Source organism: Indicator indicator, chromosome 18 (assembly GCF_027791375.1).
Source record: "Indicator indicator isolate 239-I01 chromosome 18, UM_Iind_1.1, whole genome shotgun sequence".
NCBI classification, from domain to species: domain Eukaryota; kingdom Metazoa; phylum Chordata; class Aves; order Piciformes; family Indicatoridae; genus Indicator; species Indicator indicator.
This window is the reverse complement of record NC_072027.1, coordinates 9,474,139-9,496,318: the sequence shown is the minus strand read 5'-3', so window position 1 is coordinate 9,496,318 and position 22,180 is coordinate 9,474,139. Positions and strand designations below refer to the sequence as shown.

At 38.1% G+C, this 22,180-nt stretch overlaps 1 protein-coding gene across 3 annotated transcripts; it reads left to right on the top strand.

The window, feature by feature from the left end:
* The first annotated feature begins 624 nt into the window (after positions 1-624).
* FBXO38 (F-box protein 38) lies at positions 625-21,604 on the top strand. 3 transcript variants are annotated; one of them, XM_054389464.1, is made up of 21 exons: positions 625-756; positions 2,014-2,147; positions 3,266-3,429; positions 3,816-3,981; positions 4,324-4,461; positions 4,750-4,887; positions 5,288-5,381; positions 5,803-5,933; positions 6,213-6,383; positions 6,639-6,781; positions 7,653-7,875; positions 8,542-8,661; positions 9,762-9,941; positions 11,496-11,990; positions 15,151-15,251; positions 16,229-16,331; positions 17,341-17,507; positions 18,714-18,859; positions 19,612-19,715; positions 19,982-20,095; positions 21,176-21,604. In XM_054389464.1, exons 1-21 carry the CDS (start codon positions 629-631, stop codon positions 21,352-21,354), a joined length of 3,339 nt encoding a protein of 1,112 aa, XP_054245439.1. In that variant the 5' UTR covers positions 625-628; the 3' UTR covers positions 21,355-21,604. The 3 variants fall into 3 exon arrangements, with proteins under 3 accessions (XP_054245439.1, XP_054245438.1, XP_054245440.1); XM_054389463.1 differs by having other exon boundaries at positions 11,496-12,212; XM_054389465.1 differs by lacking the exon at positions 11,496-11,990.
* The last annotated feature ends 576 nt before the right edge of the window (positions 21,605-22,180 follow it).

Sequence of the window (22,180 nt, the reverse complement as noted above, 5' to 3'; positions counted from 1 at the left end):
ATATCCTGCGCAATGCTGCTCAGGCAAGGTCTTTCAGGTTTTCCTGGGGCTTTGTTCTTTACTAAACAACCTGAATATGTTTTTTGGTATTCTTTAAGAAAAGCTAATTTGAGGACCTTTAATAGAATTTTTTTGGGTAATAATCTGTAGGAGCTCACTTTTTTCTACAGGGTAAACTACTTTTCTGCTAGACAGGCTTTGGCCTTTCTTCTTCACTGGAAGATGTTCTAGTTGGTATTTGCTTGCTAACCTCTGTACTCTGCACATTTTTTTTGTGTGGTTTATCTTCAGTTAGTGTGTGGATGGAACCTGTGATGACATTCATGCAGAAGAACTGATCTCTGACTATACCCATGGTGTTTTTCCTCTTTGTCAATTTCCCTGAGGTTATTTCTCAGACTTAATGTACTAGGCAAAATAGAATTGTTTTGACCCCGTGTGCTAGAATTTAGTAAGCTTGGTTCACCTATAGTGGATCTTGTCTTTATTGTCAGATTTTGCTGGTGGTTTTCAGTAAATGCAGCTTACTTGGTGTACCCTCCTCTACTCTCTGTCATTTTTCTCTTTCAGTTGCACTGAGTTTGCATAACACTGTGAACATTTCCTTTCATCAGAAATCTTTGAAAATATGGGTCCCCGGCGGAAAAACGTGAAACCAAGCTCAGTGAACAGGGAAAGCTCTGAGTCTACCAAAGCTGATGAGCCAAAAGATTACATGAACCAACTCTCTCATGAAGTGCTTTGCCACATTTTTAGGTGAGCAGTTTGTCAGAAGTCTATTCTTTATTACTACATTGTTTTTTTTTTTTTTTTTTCCCAACCTTAGCTGCTTGTGTCACAAAGTATTCAAAAAGCGCAAATGCACCTTGAGAGAACAGGTAGATTAAAAACTGGGTAAAAAGGGGTGCTAAATGTTTTTTTTCAGTCCCAGAATTAATTTGATTACTTTGAAAATTAATTTCCATCAATGTCATGAATGATAGAATGAAGAAGGAATAAAATTGTTTAATTCTGTTCACCAGCATGTGGTAACAAGTGTTTAAATATTGATTTTTAGGACAGAAATGTATCTTGGGTAGTACCTAGTTCAGGGGGCTGGAGCACTTCTTTGACAAGGACAGGCTGAGGGAGCTGGGGTTGTTCAGCCTGGAGAAGAGAAGGCTCCAGGAAGACCTAATAGCAGCCTGAAATGAGCTTTCAGGAAGGCTGCAGAGGCACTGTTTACAAAGGCCTGTAGTGATAGGATGAGGGGCAATGGTTTGCAATCAGAGAAGAGTAGATTTAGATTGGATGATACAAACGAGTTTCTTTACCATGAGGGTGGTGGAACGCTGGAACAGGTTGCCCAGGGAGGCAGTTGAGGTCCCATGCCTGGACATATTCAAGGTCAGGCTTGACAAGGCTTTGATCAGCCTGATCTAGCGGAGGATGCCTCTGCTTACTGTCAGGGGATTGGATTAGATGATCTTTGGAGGTCCATTCCAACCCAAATTATTCTGTGATGTTTTGAAATGGTTCCATCTGAATCAGTGTGTAGAAGGGAACCTCGGTGACTCTATAACCTTCTCTGCAACACAGATCTTCTCTATGATGTCCACATATGCTTTTTGTATTCAAAACACAATGCCTTACAAGTTATTTGAAAACTGGCTCTCTGGAGTGTTGCAAATTGAGCATGCTGGCAGGTGCTAGAAAATGGAAATGCCTTTAATTAAGCCTTGTAGAAACTATTGTGCCAACAGTTAGGTCAGCAGAACTAAAGGGTGTCTAAGTTTTAATTTAAATTTATACCTTAAGTATCCTAATATCCAGTGTCAAAAACTGATGAGTCATTCTGCTTAGTAAAATTTCACGCTTTATTAAAGTGTAGTCTGAAAATTCTGTCTGAATTAATCTTAAGTGTTGTAAATATATGAATTTGTGTAGTCATGCTCAGAATGTTCTTTAATTGGGAAAAAGTCAAAAAGGATCCACTTTTGATAAATCAGAGGGGTGTTTTTTCCTCTCCCAAAGGTACCTTCCCTTGCAGGATATCATGTGCATGGAATGCTTGTCCCGAAAGCTGAAGGAAGCGGTGACTCTTTATCTGCGAGTAGTGAAGGTGGTGGATCTCTGTGCAGGCCGGTGGTGGGAATACATGCCCACTGGTGAGTAACACCCTCACTCAGACATGGCATTAAAGTGGTATTGAGCAAAACTGCCTGTGCTGGCCTGATTCTTATAATGGTGTATGCAGGGTGAATTTTCAAAGCAGTAAAGGAGTTAATTTTCTTTTGACTTTTGTGACATTTGAGTGGCTTCCTTGAATACATCGTTTGAAAAATTATGTGTGTCTGTGTGGATGTGCATGTGTGTGTATATACTGGATATTACTGTAGCAGAAATGGGAATTCTCTGTAGCAACCTATAAATACAATCTGTGTTTATCTGATTATTGTAAGGAAGTTAATCCAAGGGTTAATCCAAGAAGAGGCTGTTTGCATGCAGGCAGGAAAAAATACAATGGAATGAGGGAGCAACTCATCTGCCAACACTTAATGTAAGAGTAAATAAGTTTTGATGTCACATCTCAAGCCATCTTCAGATCAATAAATAAATTGGGCAGCCTAGGTCAACCCTGTGAGTATTAGGATTTCTGTTGGATTTAAGTTACACTGCTGGGATTTGTTGGGGGAGAGATCTAAACTGAGTGAATGCTGGAAGTGAAATTAACTTTATTAGTGCTGATATCAGGTAGATGGTTAGACCTAACCTGAGATAGATATAAATACTGGTAACTTAACTAGTTCAAAATCAACTTCCATGTTTTAGTTTATGTTAGAGTAAAATAATCCTTTGCTTTAAGAAACTGTCTTATTTGTTTGAGAATTACGAGCTATGGTGAATAGTGATGAGCATGCAGCTCATCCAGCTGGGCATTTTTGAGCCACAGAGTTGGTAAATGGAATACCAGAAAAGATACGCACAAAGCCTGATAGTCTGCAGAGGTGCTTCATCTGAGAAGGGAGAAAGCATAGTTAATCCTATAGCCATGAAACTGCACTGAAGGAGATCTGTAGTAGGCCTGTAAAATTCAAGGCAGAAGAGTATGTAGGTCATGATTTCTAGAACCTGGAAGTAGAAAACAAGCTATTGCTTCACAGAGTACGTCTTTCAACACTGTAGAATTTATTCTGCCATATGAAGAGAACGATGTTTTTGGTTTTCCCTTTACAGCTAGGTGTATGCTGTCACACAAATACCAAATCTGTTGTTGTCATCTTAGGTTTCACTGATTCCAGCTTCCTAACACTGCTGAGGAAGATGCCAGACATTGAACAACTTTATGGTCTTCATCCCAGGTATCTTGAAAGACGCAGAGTCCGTGGCCATGAAGCTTTCAGCATTCCTGGAGTTTTAGAGGCTTTGCAGGCCTGTCCAAATCTGCTGGTGAGTTGTTAGACAAGAGAACTTCCTTACGTTCTGTTAACATGCATCATCTCAGCTGCTGGAGGAATGTGTCAGGGTTTCGTTGCTTATGAGGCCATGTGTTCAGACCTGGATTTTGTATTCAGGTCTAACTGTGTAAAGCAGCAGTTAGTTGTGACCATATTTGCAAATGAGCGCTATTTTCAGTTGTGCCAGTGGGTGCTCTGAAGTCCAGAGATTAATTAAAACTCTGATCCCTCTGGTTTTAAAAAGACAAGTCTTGCCACAAATTAAAAGTGAAATAACATACTGCATTATGCATAGCATGTTACTGAGGAATGTACACGATTAAGAGGATGATGTTGCGTGAACTGGTGTTAGTGCTTGCTTTGCTTCTTTTTATCCAGGGTGTTGAGACCTCTCATTTAGAACTGGTGGAAGCTATTTGGACATACATGCCACAAGTTCACATTTTAGGGAAGTTTCGTAACCGTAATGGTGCTTTTCCAATTCCTCCTGAAAACAAGCTGAAAATTCCTATAGGAGCTAAAATCCAGACTTTGCACTTAGTAGGTGAGTGTGGTAATGGTGAAGTAGTTTGCTTCGACACAGGTGAATTTAAAGGCTTTGAAACTCTACAGGGTTGTAATTCGTTTTAGGAGAGGGAATTTGGCACATGATACTTTTGAAATACGACTTGCTGTGTACAGGACAGTAGGTCCAAAGGGCAAATTCTAAAATACTGTGTTGACAAACTGAGGTGGAGAACTTGTGTTTAAAATGTTTGCAGCTTTTCTCACATGCCACTTAGCAAAGAATAGACTTCTTTAAAAGCCAAAATATTCATCCAAAGAAATTTATCCTGGAGTTGATAGTTTAAAACTTGTTTAAAATGTTTTGTTTATGTATTATTAGGGGTGAATGTCCCTGAGATTCCTTGTATCCCAATGCTGAGGCACCTTTATTTGAAGTGGGTGAGACTCACCAAACCACAGCCTTTTAAAGATTTCCTTTGTATCAGCTTACGCGCTTTTGTCATGAGGAACTGTGCCGGTAAGGGGAATTCGTATGTGGAGGGGAGGTTTTAGCATGGAGGAAATCTAATTGTCAAAGTTGCATAGGCACCAACTGTAAATGGAAACCTAGGAATGCAAGATCTGAAAACAGGCATTTTATTCATGAGCTTGGATAGGAGTGTGTCCTTCCTCCTGTAAATTATTTGATGCTGTGTAGTTCTGTTGATTTCCTGATCTGTATCTGTGGACGTTTTAAAATTCTTACATGATGCATTCAACATTAAGCAAACAACCTTCTTTGTCTGTATTGGTTTGTGTGATGTAGGACCTACAAATTCTTTGAAGTATGTTCCCCTAGTGACGGGCCTGGCTTCTGCTCGAAATTTGGAGCATTTAGAACTGGTTCGAGTTCCGTTTCTTGGAGGACTTATCCAGCATGTTGTAGAAGATAGCTGGAGATCAGGTATGAGACTTCTTCTCTCCTATCTAAGCCAAACAAAAATTCCAGTATTTACTGGAAGCTTAGCTTTTTAGTCTGTAGCATAGCCTTTCTTGATCACTGTTTGACAGCTATCAAGTTTCAAACTATGGTTGTGGTGCTAACTATGGCTCTGTACTGAGTTATTGGTTTGATCTTTTAGCTTCAGTTAACTCTCGCCTGATAAGCTAATCTTCAAGTTGCATTGCTTGGTGATAACTAGTAGAATTGGAGGGGAGTTGGGTGCAGGTGTGTTTTATTGATTTCCTGAAAAAGGTGTAGTTTAACTCACTCGTCAGCACAACACTCTTGGAAATGTATAAGTCTTAAGGTTGTGATCTGTAACTGAAATTAAAGAAATAATATTTTTTTAAATGTTTATCAGGTGGTTTTAGGAATTTGCACACTATAGTTCTGGGAGCTTGCAAGAATGCACTTGAAGTGGATCTTGGCTACCTCATCATAACTGCTGCACGAAGGTATGGGCCTTTAGATTTTTTTATTTTTTTTTTTTTAGCCCCCTTCTCCTTTTTCAAAATAAGTATCTAACTAATGAAGTCCAAGAACATGAAAAAGCAGAACAGCCTTCAAAAATTTCAGAAATAAGCATTAAAGCTTTATATTTCAGGGGTATTCTGTGACTAAAATAATTGGAGTTAACTGTTTTTGAATGTATCATTAGCCTTCTTCCTAGACCTGTATCTGAAAAGTGTGGTGCTGTGCATCTCAACTATATAGCCATGTACTGTCAAAAAGATCAAGCTACACAAATATCTCAATAATGGCAGGATTAAGAGTATAATACTTTCATTATATTAAGAGAGTGCATCTTCTTGACTGGTTTCTATGGCAATTGTTTTGGCATGCCTTTTAATGGGAACAATTCTTAATCGCATTCAGGTTGCATGAAGTGCGGATCCAGCCTTCCTTGACCAAAGATGGTGTTTTTTCTGCTTTGAAGATGGCTGAACTGGAATTTCCACAGTTTGAAACTCTTCATCTAGGATATGTTGACGAGTTTTTACTACAGTGTATGGCATTTTTTTATATACATAAATTATTTGACAAAGGCAAGCATTAAATAAGTCAATGTGTTTTCAATAATCTTAAAAAATACCCGTACTGAGGCCGCTGATCTCAGACAGCCAAATTCTCTTCCTTAGAGAACAAAAAAGTCTTAGCTTTATTGAACTGAAGTAATGTGGTCCATTTTGTGAAACTGCACTGAAATAGGGAGTAAGAAAATCATGCTATAAAAGGCAACTTTCTGAAATTTACTTTTACTGTTTGCTACTATCTTTTTTTTGTAGGTAAAATGACGAATGGAGACTTGGTGAAGTATGGCTTGGCAGATGTGGTTGAAAATCCAGGAATTATTACAGATATTGGTATGAAAGCTGTAAATGAAGTTTTTTCTTGCATCAAGTATCTGGTCATTTACAACTGCCCACATCTACATAACCCAAATAATTGGATCACAGGTATTGCACACCTTTGAAATTTTAGGGATATTATATGAATTACTGTGATATTAGAACAGAATTTTTCTGCTCATAGTACTGCTTGTTCTATTTCTTAGTAAGTACAGTAGATGATCCTTGGTTTGGAACCATAATGATGCTGGTAACAGTCAGAATGGAGATACAGAAGATGCCTACTCTCATATCTGAAAAGGGTATAAAGAAAAATAAGCGAGATAGGAATTCTTCAGGAAATGCATTTCTTCTCTTCCACAGATCATTCAAGGTGGACTCGCCTGGTTGACCTCACCCTGGTGCGATGCCATGCGATAAAGCTAGATTCTTTTAGTCAGTTCATTGAGTTACTGCCAAGCTTAGAATTTATTTCTTTGGATCAAATGTTCCGTGAACCTCCTAAGGTGAGTCTTTCAATGAATGGTTTTGCTTTCTATTGTTGCCAGCTCATTAGAAGTATGGTGAGCTCCACCTGTTTTGTGTTCTTTTAGAAGTTGTAATTCACTAAATACCTTGGTAAGTATATAACTTTGCTTTGCAGTTGCTATTCTCATAAAGTGTTAAGGAGAATGATCCTTCTGCAGATGGGAGCAGTGGCAAGGTGTGATGTTCTATGAATATGTGACTGGGAAATAAGTCTTACATTGATTCTGTGTTTCCGTTGAAGTCTCTGCTACTACTTCATTTTGTGGCTACTTCAGATTGCTTCACACTTAAGGATCTGTTTACAATGCTAAGCAATTGTTATGATTTTGTAGTGGGTGAAATGGGGGTACTGTTCCCTGTTTGGAGTATTTTCATAGTTTAGGAATTTAATTTCTTCATGTTGTCACCTCTCCCACACTGTAACACAAATCTTTCTAACAGCTGTTGCAACGTAATGAAAACTGCCTACATAAAAAGTGGAAAAAAAAAAAAGCTTTCTGTGATCATTAATTCTATTTTGAGACTACTATGTTCTGGGAAGACTATATAATCTGCTGATTATACTGATGTAATTTTATCTCACAGCAAATTAAATACAATTTAATGAAGTAAGATTATATGCTTTCTGGAGATGCCTTTCATTAGAAGTTTAACAGATCAAGTTTTCTGGGTTGCCAAACTTGAGATGGACCTTTGCAACGTGTAACATAAGGAAGTATTGGCAATAATTTCCCTGTTCTTCGTGTGTGTATCATTGTCATGTCCTCGGTGCTGCTGTTGGCATGAAAATATGTTATCAAGATAACGTCTCTGTGTTTTCAAATCTTAATAGGTGCTGTTTGCTTTCAGGGGTGTGCTCGTGTGGGCCTAAGTGCAGGCACAGGGATTGGTGTCTCCTCTGCTCTAGTCAGCAATCAGAACTCTAACAATGACAATGACAACAACAATAACCACCAGAATAACAACAATCCAAACATCCACCATAACAATCACCAACAACCAAATGACCAGAATGAGGAGAATGAGCTGCGGCAGGATGGTCAAGCTGAAGAGCAGCAGATTGCAGCTGAGGGTAATCCCTGATCTTTGTGAACCTTTGTAGAGAGTTGATTTTACTTGCATTGCCACTTACGTAGAGACATAGAGGGGATAAGAATATGATGCATCAAAAGCTAGTTGTTCTTTCAGTTCGTGGTATGTAACTTTTTTCTGAGGACTGTCTGCATGTCTCTGATACTTGTGTGATAGAAACTTTGTATTGTATCTAATAGCTTAGAGGCACCTTAGAATTTGAGAATACACAGTGGTTATCAGTGTAGAGTTTTGGTGTGATACTCATCTGTGGAACTGTGAAGTGTTTTCTAGGCTCCTCTGGTCAGAACTGGGAGTACATCACAGTGTCAGTCTATTTTAAAACTTTCCCAGCAAAGGCAGGAGTCATGGGAGCAAATGAATACAAAAATCCTGGTTATGCTTCTGGCTGCAGTAGAACAAGACTTTTGGAAAGGAGTGGAATATTTGAGAGAAGTAAGCCTTAAAAGTTTGAGGGTTGGGGCCTTGGCTAATGAGATGCAGAAAAAATCTGAGAGACTTTCTGCAGTCTGGAGATTCACTGAAGGAATCAAGGCATCTACTGCTTATTTCTTGATTCTCTGATTCTGTGTGTTGGGTGAATTCCCCCTGTGCTTATGGGCTGTGTACCTTCTGTTTCCTCTTGACCTCATCTTAATCTTTTCAGCACTGAATGAGATGGAGGAGGTAGCACAGGAAGACGGGATGGCTGATGGGCAGGGTCCAAATGAGCTCCCGACTCAGAGCCAAGCTGTTGTTACTATGGAGATCGATGAAGAGCAAGCAGGTAACTCTGGTTTTGGAAGCAAATTAAGCTTTTGCTATTCCCTTTTTGGGGGGTTAAATTTTTCAGTCTAAATCTGGTTTTGGATGGTTTTATTCATCTTGATTGTCAGATGTGTTTGGAATAATGATACTAGCACAGCTTACTGCTGTGAAGAAATTTATTCTATTTTACAGTCCCCAGTTTTCTTTTGCATATGGAGTAAAATAGGTTGATCTGAAAGCCTTATTTTTGTGCCCAGTAAAAGACTCAAGAAGGGCTAAATGAGCTTGCCATGTTCCTGTGTTGGTGTTAATGGCCTTACTTCTTTACTTCTTTCACTGCAACATGTGGATTTTTTTTGCCCTTTTTTTTTTTTCCAAGCTGGAACAACTTGTTCCAGTCTTAATTTAATTTGTATTAGTGACAACATGAGTGACACAAGGCAATCTTGATTTCTTTTATAGCCACTATTTGCTGGACTACATAATTTTCTACTAAGTATGCCAACACCATGAAGTAGCATACACGTATGGTGGATCTGTTCACTTTTTCAAGATAACTCCTGAAAAGGTTATTTAACTTCATGTTCATTTCTTGTGTTATTCGCAGGCAAATATGTCATTGTGCTTGGCTAATGCCTTTGGTTAGTAGCCAAGAGAGGAGGCTTACAAAGCATGTGTATACTGAAGCTTGATAATTTGTGCTTTTCCTTCCACTTCTAGTGGGATTTAGAAGGATAATTGCAGATGTTCTGACTGACATTTTTGTTTTGTGGTGGAGGTTTCAGGGATTGCTTATAACGCATAGTTGTGCAGTTACTTATGCTATTGTGGAAGAAACTTCAAGCTGTTGTGAAGCAGGGGAACATTACAGAAAACCTGTATTTCGTCTTACATTGTGACACACTTGCCCTTCCAAACTAGAATGCTTTAATGCTGAAATGAAGTGTTTTGCTCTTCTTGTATTCAGATTTTAATGAGGGAGCCAGAAAATGGGTGGCTAAATTGAATCAAATTAATCTCTTGTCATTTTTTTCAAGCACTGCTAAAAGTTCTTCAGCCCTTTAATTCATGCTTGACTTCTTTTTACATGAACTGTTGGCCTTCTTCCACTGTTTTCAGGACCAAGTGGCATTCAGCCTGTTGTGAAAGCAGCACCTATTACTGTCCATGATTCAGACAGTGAGGATGAGGAAGAAAACATGGGGTCTTCAAGAGCTTGCATCTCCAACAGCATTGCACAGAATTACTCAGATGGAGAAGAGAAAACCAGAGATCCAGTGGAAACAAGAGAACCTTCAGGTGTGGAACAGATGAGTTCCTGGGCAATGTTAAACAAAATGTATTCTAAGTTTCAGTCTTTCCATGCTATTTAATTTTACTTCTAGATTTGTAATAGGTGTGTTTGCCTATCCTTTGCTCTTCTTCCTGTTAAATACGTAGAATGAAGGTGTAGGGACACAGCTCCCATCATGTTGTGAAGACAAACTTGCAGCTATATGTTTGTCCCATCTGTCAAGGCATTGCTGCTGAAACAATGTGACTTTTGAGGCATATGCATGAGAGAACCATCCTTGCTTCATGGGAGCCCTGAGGGAGTGTCCTGAAGGGACACTTTATGATCAGCTTTACTTTGACTGGAGCTTTGGAGGTTAATTAGAATTCTCAGGTGGTGTCTTCACTTTGGAACAACACTTAGTATTTTAGCATGTGTATATATATTAGTAGAAGTATGCATGTTGTTATGACTCATTCAGTCAGGCCTAGAACTTCATGGTAGTATAACAGCTATAGACAGAGAAAAGGCCATTCCTTGGCCCATCTGTGGTCTTAGGTCCAAGTCCTAGGTTCATTCCCATATGACACAGAGCCTTTCAGTAGAGATAACATGCTGTTTCCTGTAGCTTGTGTTCTACATGAAGTAGTTTCATGTGTACAGAAGAAAGGAGGAAGTTGAAGTCAGGTAGTGACCTGTAAGTAATTAACAGCATTGAGCTTTAATGAAGATTTAGCTAAGCAGTTAACATAAAAATCCTGTGTTGTGAAGGACTAAGAAATGTACTGGTGGTTTCATTTCTGCAAAGCCTAGGACATGCCAAAGCTGTAACAGATCAGTATCTTCCTGCCGTAACTAGCATACTCCCTGTGTATTTCAAGTAGATCTAGTTTCAACTAGGAAACCTGTGGAGCGCTGTGCTTACAGTATAGTTGTCAGTTGTGCTTTGAGAGTTAAAATGACCTGTGTTTGGACACAATTTGCACAAAATTTTAGTGCCAATAATGTTTTTGTAGGCTTGGTTTAGTACAAATAGCTAAACAGATTAAGAGAGTAAACACTAAGTTGCAGTTGCTTTTTTCATTTTTTTTAGTGCATCTCTCAACTGAGTTACCTACTGACACCACTTCCCATAGCCAGGAGGGGGAGCTAAAGAGCGCTATTGAAAGCATAAGCTTCAGTCCTATCTATGTTACTATTTAATTCCTCAGGTTTTATTCCTCACATTTAAGAAAACAAGCCTGATATCAGTATGTTTTTCATATCTTTGTACTTTAGCCTTTTTTACTAGTTAGTTGCTTTGTGGAATCATTAACCTCTGTGGCAAATACGTATCTCATTTGCTGACAAACACCTCAGCACAGCACTGTAAAAGCTGCTGCAAGATGTTGCAGAGATTCAGCAACTGCTAGAAATATTGATTCCTGTAACATGTCGATAGTAAAACCGTCCTGACAAGATTTGTCATTGGCCTCTAGACTGCCTTCTGGTTTAAGTGGTCTCTAACAGAGTAGTACTCAGCAGTTATTTAAACTGTGTATTAGGTTGTCTCATTGTTTTCTGTCACTTGACTCCTACAGTGAGTGGTAAAGGCAAGACGCCCCTGAGGAAGAGATGCAGTGCCAGCCAAGTGGGCCAGACAAAGCAGCTCCATAGTGAGGAAAGCAGCTGTGAGAAAGGCTGTCAAGTAACAAGTGAGCAGATTAAAGCAGACATGAAAGCAGCAAGTGACATGCCTGAAAGGAACAAAAGCAAAGATTCTTACCCAGGTTGCAGTAATGCTTCAGGATCAACGGGAACATCCAGCTCCTGCAATGCTGTTTCTCCTAGCCCAGACTGTGCACAGACAGCTAATAGCCACTCTGCGGGCACCAGTCCAGCAACTGGAGATGAATCCAGACAGTGTGTCTGCTTGCCTTGTAAAAGTGAAGGTTCCAGTGAGAGAGAGACTGAGGAGAGCTCTGTTTGTTCCAGGTGTTCCTGCTACAAGCCACAGGATGCACAGCAGAGGACTAGTGGGTGTTGCGATGGGGACTGCCCATCCACGAGTGGAGCCTGCAGGAATGGACCAAATAGCACAGCGTCAGATTTTGCACTTAGAACTCTGCCAGACTGTAGGCCTCCAGGAGAGACAAGTGATGGGAGGACTAGTGGGAATGCCTGTGGGCCAGCCAGTGAGGAGACCACAGGTTCACAGCGAAGGAGCTGTGAGATGGAGGATAAAGAAGAGTATCCTCGCCGACCACTTACAAGAGCTAGAAGCAGGCTCTCCCGTGTCCCTCTGGTGTCAGAGTCAGGTATGATCTCTATGCATGTATTAATTTATGAGTAAACTACCATGCTGGCATAAAACCTCAGTAATACTGAAGTTAAACATCAAGTTTATTTGTTAATAGTTTAAAACTAAGTGCTTTGTCAAAGAAAAAGAATATTGATGGAAAAGAAATGTCTGACTGCACTGTCATAGCTAGGTAAAATATCAAATCTCTCTGAAAGAGTGCCATTGACTTTTCTCCATGCAAGTATTTATATGTTATCCATACATGCTAAACAGTGTTTCGTTTCCTCATTTGAAAACCAAATGCAGCTTCTTTTGACAGCTTCTCTCTTCCTGTGGAGACTGTTGTTCATTGAAATATAAGACTGTCTCCCACATTAAAATTCTCCCTTTAAAAGGAAGAAGACAACAGATATGCTAGATCTTAGCAAGAAGGCAAAAAGTTAATAATTGATACTTTATCAACCAATAAAGCAAGCCATAAATATGACTGAGCCAAGCTTGTACACCTGCATCTTCCAAGTGTATAAGACCTGTTGAAAACTGTTTTTTTATTAAATAGATTTATGCGTCACATCATGTAAAACAAACAAAACAATAAAATAAGAAGAAAATCCTGAAAGGCTGGAATGAAGCCAGAAACGCTGTGAGAAAAGAAATGTGAGAGGGGAACTTGCTGTTTCTTCCAAATATACTTGCTTCCCAAAATCAGCTAAGTCTGGCATAACACACCTTATAATTACTTCATATATCCAGGATTCTTTGCTGAGAATATCTGGCAGGTAAAAGGAAACTGAATCATGAACCATACTAGTTACAGAACTGTACAAGTTGGAGGTAAAAAAATACTCATAGCAAATTATCTGTTAACATGGAACAATTCAAACACTGTATGTCTTAGTGTTTTCATAGCTTATCTCAACATTCCCAAGTATTAACCTAAATCACCTAGGATATGCACCCAGATGCATGTTCTTGCTATTAATTGTAAAATGTCTATTTTCTACCATGCTCCATTATGACTAGTAAATAGTCTTTGAAAATCAAAGCGATTTTTCCTCTATCCCTGCTCATAATCAAACTATGAAGTGAGTCAGATCTGGGTATTATATTAGGGTTTCTTACTGAAAGTATGTTTTCATGTTTCAGTTGTTATTCAGGGAAAAGATCTGTTCTACTCCTGGAGAAAAATCTCAGTGTTTCCCTTACTTAGCCTACACAAGTCGAAACTGTTTTCCCAGCTCCATACAGTTATGCCTGTGTTTTTATGCACTTACTTTGCCCTTGAAAGCACTAGCTATCTGCTGGTACTTGAGGCAGACTGTGAAATTTTTCCTCTCTTTTAAATGTGTTTAATACATAGGCTACTTCTGCATGGCTGTTACGGTGCTTTTCTTCATTAGGATAGGTTATACAGTTCTCTAGGGTATAACCTGAAAAATGCTTTGTTATGGAGCTGGAAATGCTTTTCCATAAATAGTTTAAAAATATGCCTTGAATATGACCATTTTCTGGTATTCTAGCATAATAATACTGTGGGTTTTGGCTTCTGTAGCAAAAACTGTGTTTGATAGTAGAAGCTGTTTGTGGGTTTTATTTCCTCTTAATTTGCTCAGATTTAGCAATGGAAAAAGTCACATTAAAGACAGTAAACCTTTCAAATCATTATCACTACAGGCTAGCTGGCTAAAAGACAAACCTGAAGTATGTATTTTTAATTTTATTTTAGTAAAAATGTAAGCCACACTTTCAATGATTGAGGGGTTTGGGGTTTTTTTTTAAACTTGTTTTAGTTGGCATTTATAGTGAAGCAAGCTTGTCATGTTTTAAAATGCATGTTACTCTGAACCTTCCGTTAAGATCTCTTGACCTGGGACTTAATCTTGAACAGTCCAGCATAAAATTGGAAAGTTTCTCCTATAATATAGCTAGGAAGTATATCAGTATCTGTAGCTACTCTAGGAACGGTGTAAACAAACTAAGTATTCCTAGGGATGATGATGATGATGATGATGATTCATGGGTGCTACAAGTTGTGTACTTAATATTATACCTTTCAACATGTGGATTACATATACAGTAGGTAATATACATATACAGTAGCCTGTGTTCTGGAGCTCATAGACCCACAGAATGTCACACATTGATTAATAGCTTACATTTATTGGTGGTGCTTTTTTTTTTTAATGGTAATATACAGTGTAATCCATAATCCTCTTCAGTATTTTGCACTTCTTTTTTACAAGAAGTCAAAGAAAGCTGAGGTTTTGTAAAATTTCTTGTTTTGATCTGTTAATCACAGAAAATTAATTCTAGGGCTTTTTTTCTTTTTTTCCTTCCTCCTACTGTAGGAAGTAAAGGTGGTCATCTATCATAATTTCTTTTCAAAGCTTCATCTTTTAAGTCAAGCAGGAATTCAAGGTCACTGGTGCATGAAATAGAATATGAAACAGCTTGGGAACCTCAAAGTGTTTTATACCTGGGCATCCTTTGCAATGTTAGGAAAAACTTAGTGACAGTTATAAAGGGCAGACTTTCAAGTAGTTTGAGATTATTTGTACGTTAAAGCTGTTTTGGTGCTCGTATTTGTCAAGAATGTTCAATTTGCTGCAGAGAACCAGTGTGACCTAACAATTCGTCTTCTGTTATTTTCTTGGCTCCACATCTTTGTGATGTTGAACTTGTAGGTTCAGCATTCCTGTTTTCATCTATAAACAGCTCACCCCTCTGCACCAGATTATTTAGTATGAATGATTCTGAGCAACAAACCTGAAAGAGAATGAAAAGAGAAAATGTTGTTTTCAAGTCAGACAGGTATTTTGATCTGCTTTTGTAAGCAGTGCATGTTCTTAGTGGATGTTTTCAGCTAGGAAATGCCTCTGTTGTTATCCTGATATGTAAAGAGGAAAGATTTTTTTTTTCTGTTATTACTTTTTTTTCTGGTTTTGTGTTTCCAGAGGTGGCTAAGCCAAAGCCACGGCAAACCACAAAGCGGAAAAGGACAGCTGACAAGTCCACGAGTACAAGTGACCCAGTTATTGAAGATGATCATGTTCAAGTAAGGAGCTTTTCTTCATTTGCTACAGTTTTGTCAGCTGAGATGCCTGTGAACAATGATGTAATTGTACAAGCTTGACTCCTGTGTAAAGCCAGATGAGTTCTAACTGATGCTGCTGATCTCTGTGGTCTTAACTACGTACAGGAAATTTCTGTTAGGTACATTGATACTCTGTCTTGAGAAGAAGCTAAAACTAAAGAGATGCTTGTAATGCTGCCTGAAATCCTGCCTTCCCACAGCGTCCTTCTCGATCTGCATGGGAAAAGAATGTATTCTTTGGCATTTATTTTTTTTAAATGACAATATAGGCTACTGCTGTTAATATTTGATGTATAATTACCTCTGGATGTAGCAACTCAGCTGTTACTTTGTAGGATGTCTTAGTGTAGGAGTAACATGAGTTAATTCTTCTGCAGTAAAGATCAGTAATGGGAAGAGAAATTGCAAGGTCTGGTTTCACTTTATTGAGGCTCCTTTACCCAAGGCTCATATTCTAGATGAGCATGAGATTACTTCTGATCTCTGTTGGAGAGAAACTTGCATTTATTTTCTTCTCTCTGTCCAGTGAATAACTTAGCCCCACTGATTTAAGGTATTTTGTGAATGTGTCCCGTTATATAATTATATATAATATATACACTACAGTTCTTAAGAGATTGGGAGGTTTTTGTGGGTTTGGTTTGGGTTTTTTAGATTTTCTGATAGAAATTGTGCTTTTTGATAGGATTTTTCTTTTAATCTTGTGAAGTTGTGTTTGTGTTTTGTAATGTTGATCATCAGGAAGTCTTTTTTTTTTTTTTTTTTTTCCTCAGTAGACCGTGAGTAGCCTTGTTGCCTCAAATCTGTTATGAACAGGTAGCTGTATTCATGTCCAGTTAATACATTCTGTATCTATCAGTATCTTTTAAAATTTGGATTATTTTTGCTGGTTTTGCTCAATTAACCTTTTTTTTTAATTATTATTATTTTTTTACCAGGTACTGACTTTGAAATCCAAAAATCTTGTTGGAATCACCTTGACCAATTGTGGAATAACAGATTTGGTACTAAAAGACTGCCCTAAAATGATGTTCATACATGGTATGTAGTTAGTGTTGTGTGTTCCTCCTCCATCTGGCATTAATAGAAATACTTGAAGTTAGTCACCGGCTTATTATGTATTCATCAGCTGCTTTGCTACAAGTCAGACTGATGCTTAGAACACCAAATGTTTCTGTTTCTCAGCTTGAATGTCTTTCCTTCTAAGTTGTGACAGATTTAATAAAGATTAATATCTGAAAATCAACAGATGAAATTATATGCCACTCAAGAAGATGAGATGTTTATTGAAGAATGATAATGCAATAATTGGAAGTTGATGAAACGAGTTTGAGTACCTTGGTTTTTCCTCTCATTTCTTTCTGCTTCTGTAGATTATTTAGCTGACATGATGATACTTTCCTCCTTGACATGATAAAAATCTGTCTTAAATTACTGGCACTGAGGTTGCATTAGATTCACATGCCAGGGTGTTATTAGTACTTTATTAAGCATTGAGTCATTTATTGTTTTCTCCAACATCTACATCAAATAACACTTCTTCTGAAATGAGGTATCTCTGCTTAGCAGAGAATGAAGAATTAATTTTTGTATTCCATAGTACTTCTCAGAACATACATTAATTTTGAACTAAATTTTGATTACGTGAGCAGCATTGTTAGGAAAAAAAAAATCTTCATTTTACATTGTGTGGCTTCACAAAACCATATATTTAATCTCATTTTTAAGTCGGTGTTTTTCAGCTGTGTCAGTCTTCAGACCATTTCAGGGAACTTTGTGAAAGGAAACCAAGGTAGAAAAATGTCTTTAGATTAAATTTTACATAGCTTTTAAAAGGATCTCTCATAAAGTTCACAAATTGAAAGCTTGATCCTAATGTGGAAGACGTGAACAGCTAGTCTATTTTTGCAGTATACTTAAATTGCCAGCTATCCAAACCACTTTGGTTGTCTGTTAGGCTACTTGTGTGCCTTCTTTTGAAAGGCTGAGCTTGGAAAATCTGACAGGAGACTTCCAACGTCTTTTAATAATTTTGATTGCTGATTTATAGCTACAAGGTGTCGTGTGTTGAAGCACTTAAAAGTAGAAAATGCACCAGTTGTCAATCGGTTTGACTATGCCCAGTGCAAGAAGTTAAACATGGATCAGATTCTGGATCAGATTCTCAGGATGCCACCAGAAAGAAACCGAATAATTTATCTTCGTCCAATGCAGCAGGTACACAAATTTCTGTTTCATCATGAACAGATCTGCAGTTCTGTCTGTATTCTTTCCCCATTTCTGGCTTCTTGCATTTTTCAATTAATGCAAGAAATGTGAATGTTACAGTAACACGGTTTGAGAAACTTGTTTATTAAAGCTTTACCCCATCAAGGCTTTTCTTACAGAATCTGGAACTTGAGTGATACTCAGTTTTAATATTTACTGTTGCCATCTCCAGTATTCACTGCATTAGAAGATAATGTAGAAAAAATCACCATGCATCAAATTCTTTCCAAAATGAATAACTAAAAGTAACTGTAAGAACCTAGGTACTACTAAGTCAGCTTGTAGTTAGTTGTAAGCAGAAGCATAACGTAGACATAGGTGTCTGAAATCTTTAACCCATGTTCTGTTAGATTCAGTAACAGCAGATTTTGAACAGGGCTTTGCTAAAAGCTGCATCTTCTTTTGATGCTTAACAGGGTTGCAGGACAGTTGTAGTACTGAAAGCCATCCTTTCCTCCCTCAGATTATGTGTAGGAGATGTAAGCACTGACATTTAGTGAATTGAGGGCATTTGACAAGTAATTAGAAGGACTTAAGTTCTGGAAGGTGGTTGTTTGGTGTTTTGGTTTGGGTTTTTGTTTTGGTTTGTTTCTTTTATTTATCACTCTAGAGCTAGAGATACTGTTTCTTTCATTCTAAGTAATGTTTTTTCAGGTTTGGTTTGCCTGAAAAAGGGAAGGCTAATTGGATGTAAAAGCCAGCTTTTCTTTGAAACAATATCTCTTGCTTTAGCTCTTACAGGGCAGTGGTGAGACTGCTAGAGGAAAAGAGAGAGGAGAGGAAAAAAAAAAAACAACCCCAAAACCAAAACCCACAACTGACCAAAAAAATCCCTACCTCCACCTAGGCCATATACAAATTCTGAGAAAGCAAATGTGGTTTAGACTGTTATTTAATTTCGTAAAAGTTTATTTACATGTTGGAGTTGTGAAACACATCAGAAAATAGACAATTCCCATCAAATTCCAATACTCAGGAGGATTCACTAGCAAAGCTGCACTAGGAGAGCTTTACTCTGCTGTATCATGTATTTGATTGTGCTGTTAAAATTTCTTTCTGCTGCTCCCAAATTTGGGGAATTTAGTAGATGTCTACTCTTGACTGAAATGACCTGTCTTCGTTTCCTTGGTGACAAGTCTTTGCTGTCTCTCACAGGTGGACACCTTGACCCTTGAACAAAAGATATTTAGTGGCCCTTATCCATACCACATTTGCATCATCCATGAATTCAGTAACCCACCTAATGTCCGCAATAAAGTGCGCGTTCGCAGCTGGATGGACACCATAGCAAATATCAACCAGTGAGTACTTGCTCTTCAGTCACTTACAGAACAGTTCTTCAATCCTGATTCAGCAGCTACAGCTTCAGGCAAGCTGCAGGTTTGCTATATTCTGTTAGCCCAGTTTAAAAAGCAGATGGTTTGTTGACTGTTCCATCTAGCATTCAGCCTTCACTAGTCAGTGTAGAATTTCGATGTCAAGATACCTCACACAGAACACAGAGTAAATAAACATAACAGTATGAAAAATACTGTTGAATTCTTCCAGTTCTCTTCCATCTAGTAATGCAACTGAGCATTGAACCAGTCAGGATGGCTGAGGAATAACATTCAATCTGAAAACAAGATTCTTTTAATGAAGAACAGTGAGTTAACCCAAGAGCAAAAATTCCCAGCAGTAGGGAATTGTTAACAGTGACTCTCATCCCATTGTTTTAAAACATCATTTTTGTCCTGATTTCTCACTAAAATGGCTCAGACAACAAACTTACTTTTGAGGTTTTGTTTAGTCGCAGCTATGTTGGATTGTTCCTTACAGATAGTAGGTTATGTTTAAAAGTGAGCTTGATTTGTTCCTCATCTAAACTGTACATATTCTGTGCCAAAAGTGAAGGAACTGTATTCTGGGTTTGTGTGAGGGTCTTGGAGTGTTTCTGTGGATTCAGGCCCATTAAAGCAAAGCTTGTGTAATAAGATTTCCCACTGGTTTTTCTCCCTGCTACCTTCATGTTTCCTATTGCTACTGACTTTAATCTCTTCCTCCTCCTCTCTAGAGAGCTTATTAAATATGAGTTCTTTCCTGAAGCTACACGAACTGAGGAAGACCTAAAGAAACACACCAAATACCCTTGGGGACGAGATATTTACACTCTAGAAGGTGAGTGTTTATAGAGAGCTGAAAGCTGGTATTCAACCTGTTTCGAAGATAAGTAACTTTGTATCAAGTTACAAGTGATGTGAATAATAATTCTTGTGAGGAAAGTGGGAGGAACTTTGGCACTGAGTGGAGAAATTGAAGTGAGGAGGTGCTTTTCTGCACTAGAGTGACCAATCCATGTGATACCGTTGAAGTTTACTTGATGAAGAGTGCTGATGCTGCAGCAGCAATGTCCTCTTCATATCCCCATCCTGTCTGTCTTCTAGGCATTGTGGATGGTGCCCCTTACTCCATGATTACTGACTTCCCATGGTTGAGATCACTGAGAACAGCAGAGCCAAACAGCTATGCTAGATATGACTTTGAGGATGATGAGAGAAGTGAGTAATCTTCTTTATAACGTTCAAAGAACTTGTTTGGTCCCAAGCTGGCAATGCCTGCCTTTATTTTTCAGCTTTCATTTTCATGTTATTTTTGGTAGCCTACAAATAACTACTTGTAAGCAGTGTTGGGAGCTGGATGAGGAGGGGCTTCAGCAGAGAAGTGGGTCATAGTGCTACAACAGTGTATGGACCTCTGGCTGTGCATTATGAAAGGTTGTTAAGGTAGGCTGAAGAGTTTTCCAAGAAGAGAGACTCTCAGAAGCCTGGGAGAAAAGAGGAACTGGACTTGAAAGCTCTGGAAGGAAGTATGATGTGATTTAGAGTTTAAGATAGATAAGTCTCTTTCTCTTTAGGAGCTTGTCTTCAGTATTATAGTGGGCAGTTCCTAGGGCTCAGTTAAGAACCTTGCTTGGTAGCAAGGAAAAATACATTCTTCCAGTACTTAATTAGGAAAACCTTGGAATCTCCTTCATTAGGGATGTTTTTAATTGGCATAGTTTTGGATATTTTTACTTAGCTCCAGTTCAAGGGGATAAAGCTCAGAAGAACAAGGGAGAAATCTTTTTTTGGCTATAACTTACTTTATTTTATTTGAAAGTGATTGATAGACTTACTGCTTGGCGGTTCAATATGTAGTCTGACTTATAAAAATGGGTATGTACTTGTTTAATCTAATTACTCTTTTAAATCATGATGTTAAAGCCATAAGGAAAGGACTGCTGCTTTATTCTTAATTGCTCTTGTCTATAAAACATTTATGTGATCACTGAAATGGATAATCTGAAAGCATGTCAGATAAGTCTCAGAGGGCAGCATTTGTTATGTGCTGGGATTCCCTTTATTCACAGACATATGGACTTTGTGTACATTAAATAATTATTGGAGCCATCGAAAGGTTTCAATACGGGGAAGGCAGAGCACCTTTTCTGCTTTAATAATATTCCTTAAACATGGTTGCTCAGTGGAAGACTTTGTTTGTTTTGTTTTCCAAGACATACCTTATTGAATGCAAAACAGATTTGCTTGTGAATTTCTTTATGGAAAAGATTCTAGTTTGGTCTTGTGTGCCTTCCACAGCTACTATTTATGCACCCCGAAGGAAAGGACAGTTGTCTGCAGACATCTGCATGGAAACAATAGGAGAAGAGATCTCTGAGCTGCGCCAGATGAAAAAAGGTGTATTCCAACGTGTGGTGGCTATCTTCATCCATTACTGTGATGTCAATGGGGAACCGGTAGAGGATGATTTCATTTGAGTTGGATATTCTCCCTAATCTGTCATCTCTTCCTAAATTCCGATTGGCACTGCTGGCCAAGAAAGCAGGTGGATTCTTTCTGAATGCAAAGCATTTTCTTAAAACACACACTTTGCAGTTGCTCTCACACAGTTTGGATAAGAGTATGTAGTAAATGTATAATGAAAAGTAAAAATTGTATACTAAGATTTGTAAATAGAGGAAACAAAAGAAAAGCTTCCTAATACTGAGACTTTATTTCATATGTTTATACGATATAATTTAATTTTCATTTTAATGAAGGCAAATAATTAGGAACAGGGAAGAATATTTGAATTTTCAGCTCATACAATTCATAGCAGTATTTTTTTTTCTTATAAACAAAATCCCATTTGCTGTGTTCAAAAGAGTCATCAGAGTCTCTTTTAATCTGTGCCTTTTTCTTGAGCATTTAACAGTCCAGTCTGAGTAAACCTGTTGAGTACAATCTTTGTGTCTTGTGTGTATTTTTCAAAGGAGGGAATTACTGTACAGCTGTCACAGAGAAGGCCAAAAAAAGAGGAAAAAGTATCAAAATTGGTAATATGTGGTATTTTCTACACTTCATTAGAAACTTTTTTGGGGAAGACAAGCACTTTGGAAACTTTGGAAGACAAGCACTTTGGAAACAGATGGTGTATTCTAAAGTACTTTGTACCGTTGGATTTTATTTTATTCTAATAGTGTTTTTGTAATATAAAAAATAAGTTGTTAATTGTTAGTTCCACTCTTTTAACATAAATCTGCACATACTAACTGGCTGAAGGCTGAATTTTCCCTTAAGACAGGTAGGAAGAGGGATGTGTAA

Coding starts and splice junctions, on each gene's coding strand:
- FBXO38 (XM_054389463.1), top strand. CDS start 629: ATGGGTCCCCGGCGGAAAAACGTGAAACCAAGCTCAGTGAACAGGGAA. Junction 8,662..9,761: donor GATCGATGAAGAGCAAGCAG/GTAACTCTGGTT, acceptor CACTGTTTTCAG/GACCAAGTGGCATTCAGCCT. Junction 17,508..18,713: donor ATCTTCGTCCAATGCAGCAG/GTACACAAATTT, acceptor TGTCTCTCACAG/GTGGACACCTTGACCCTTGA.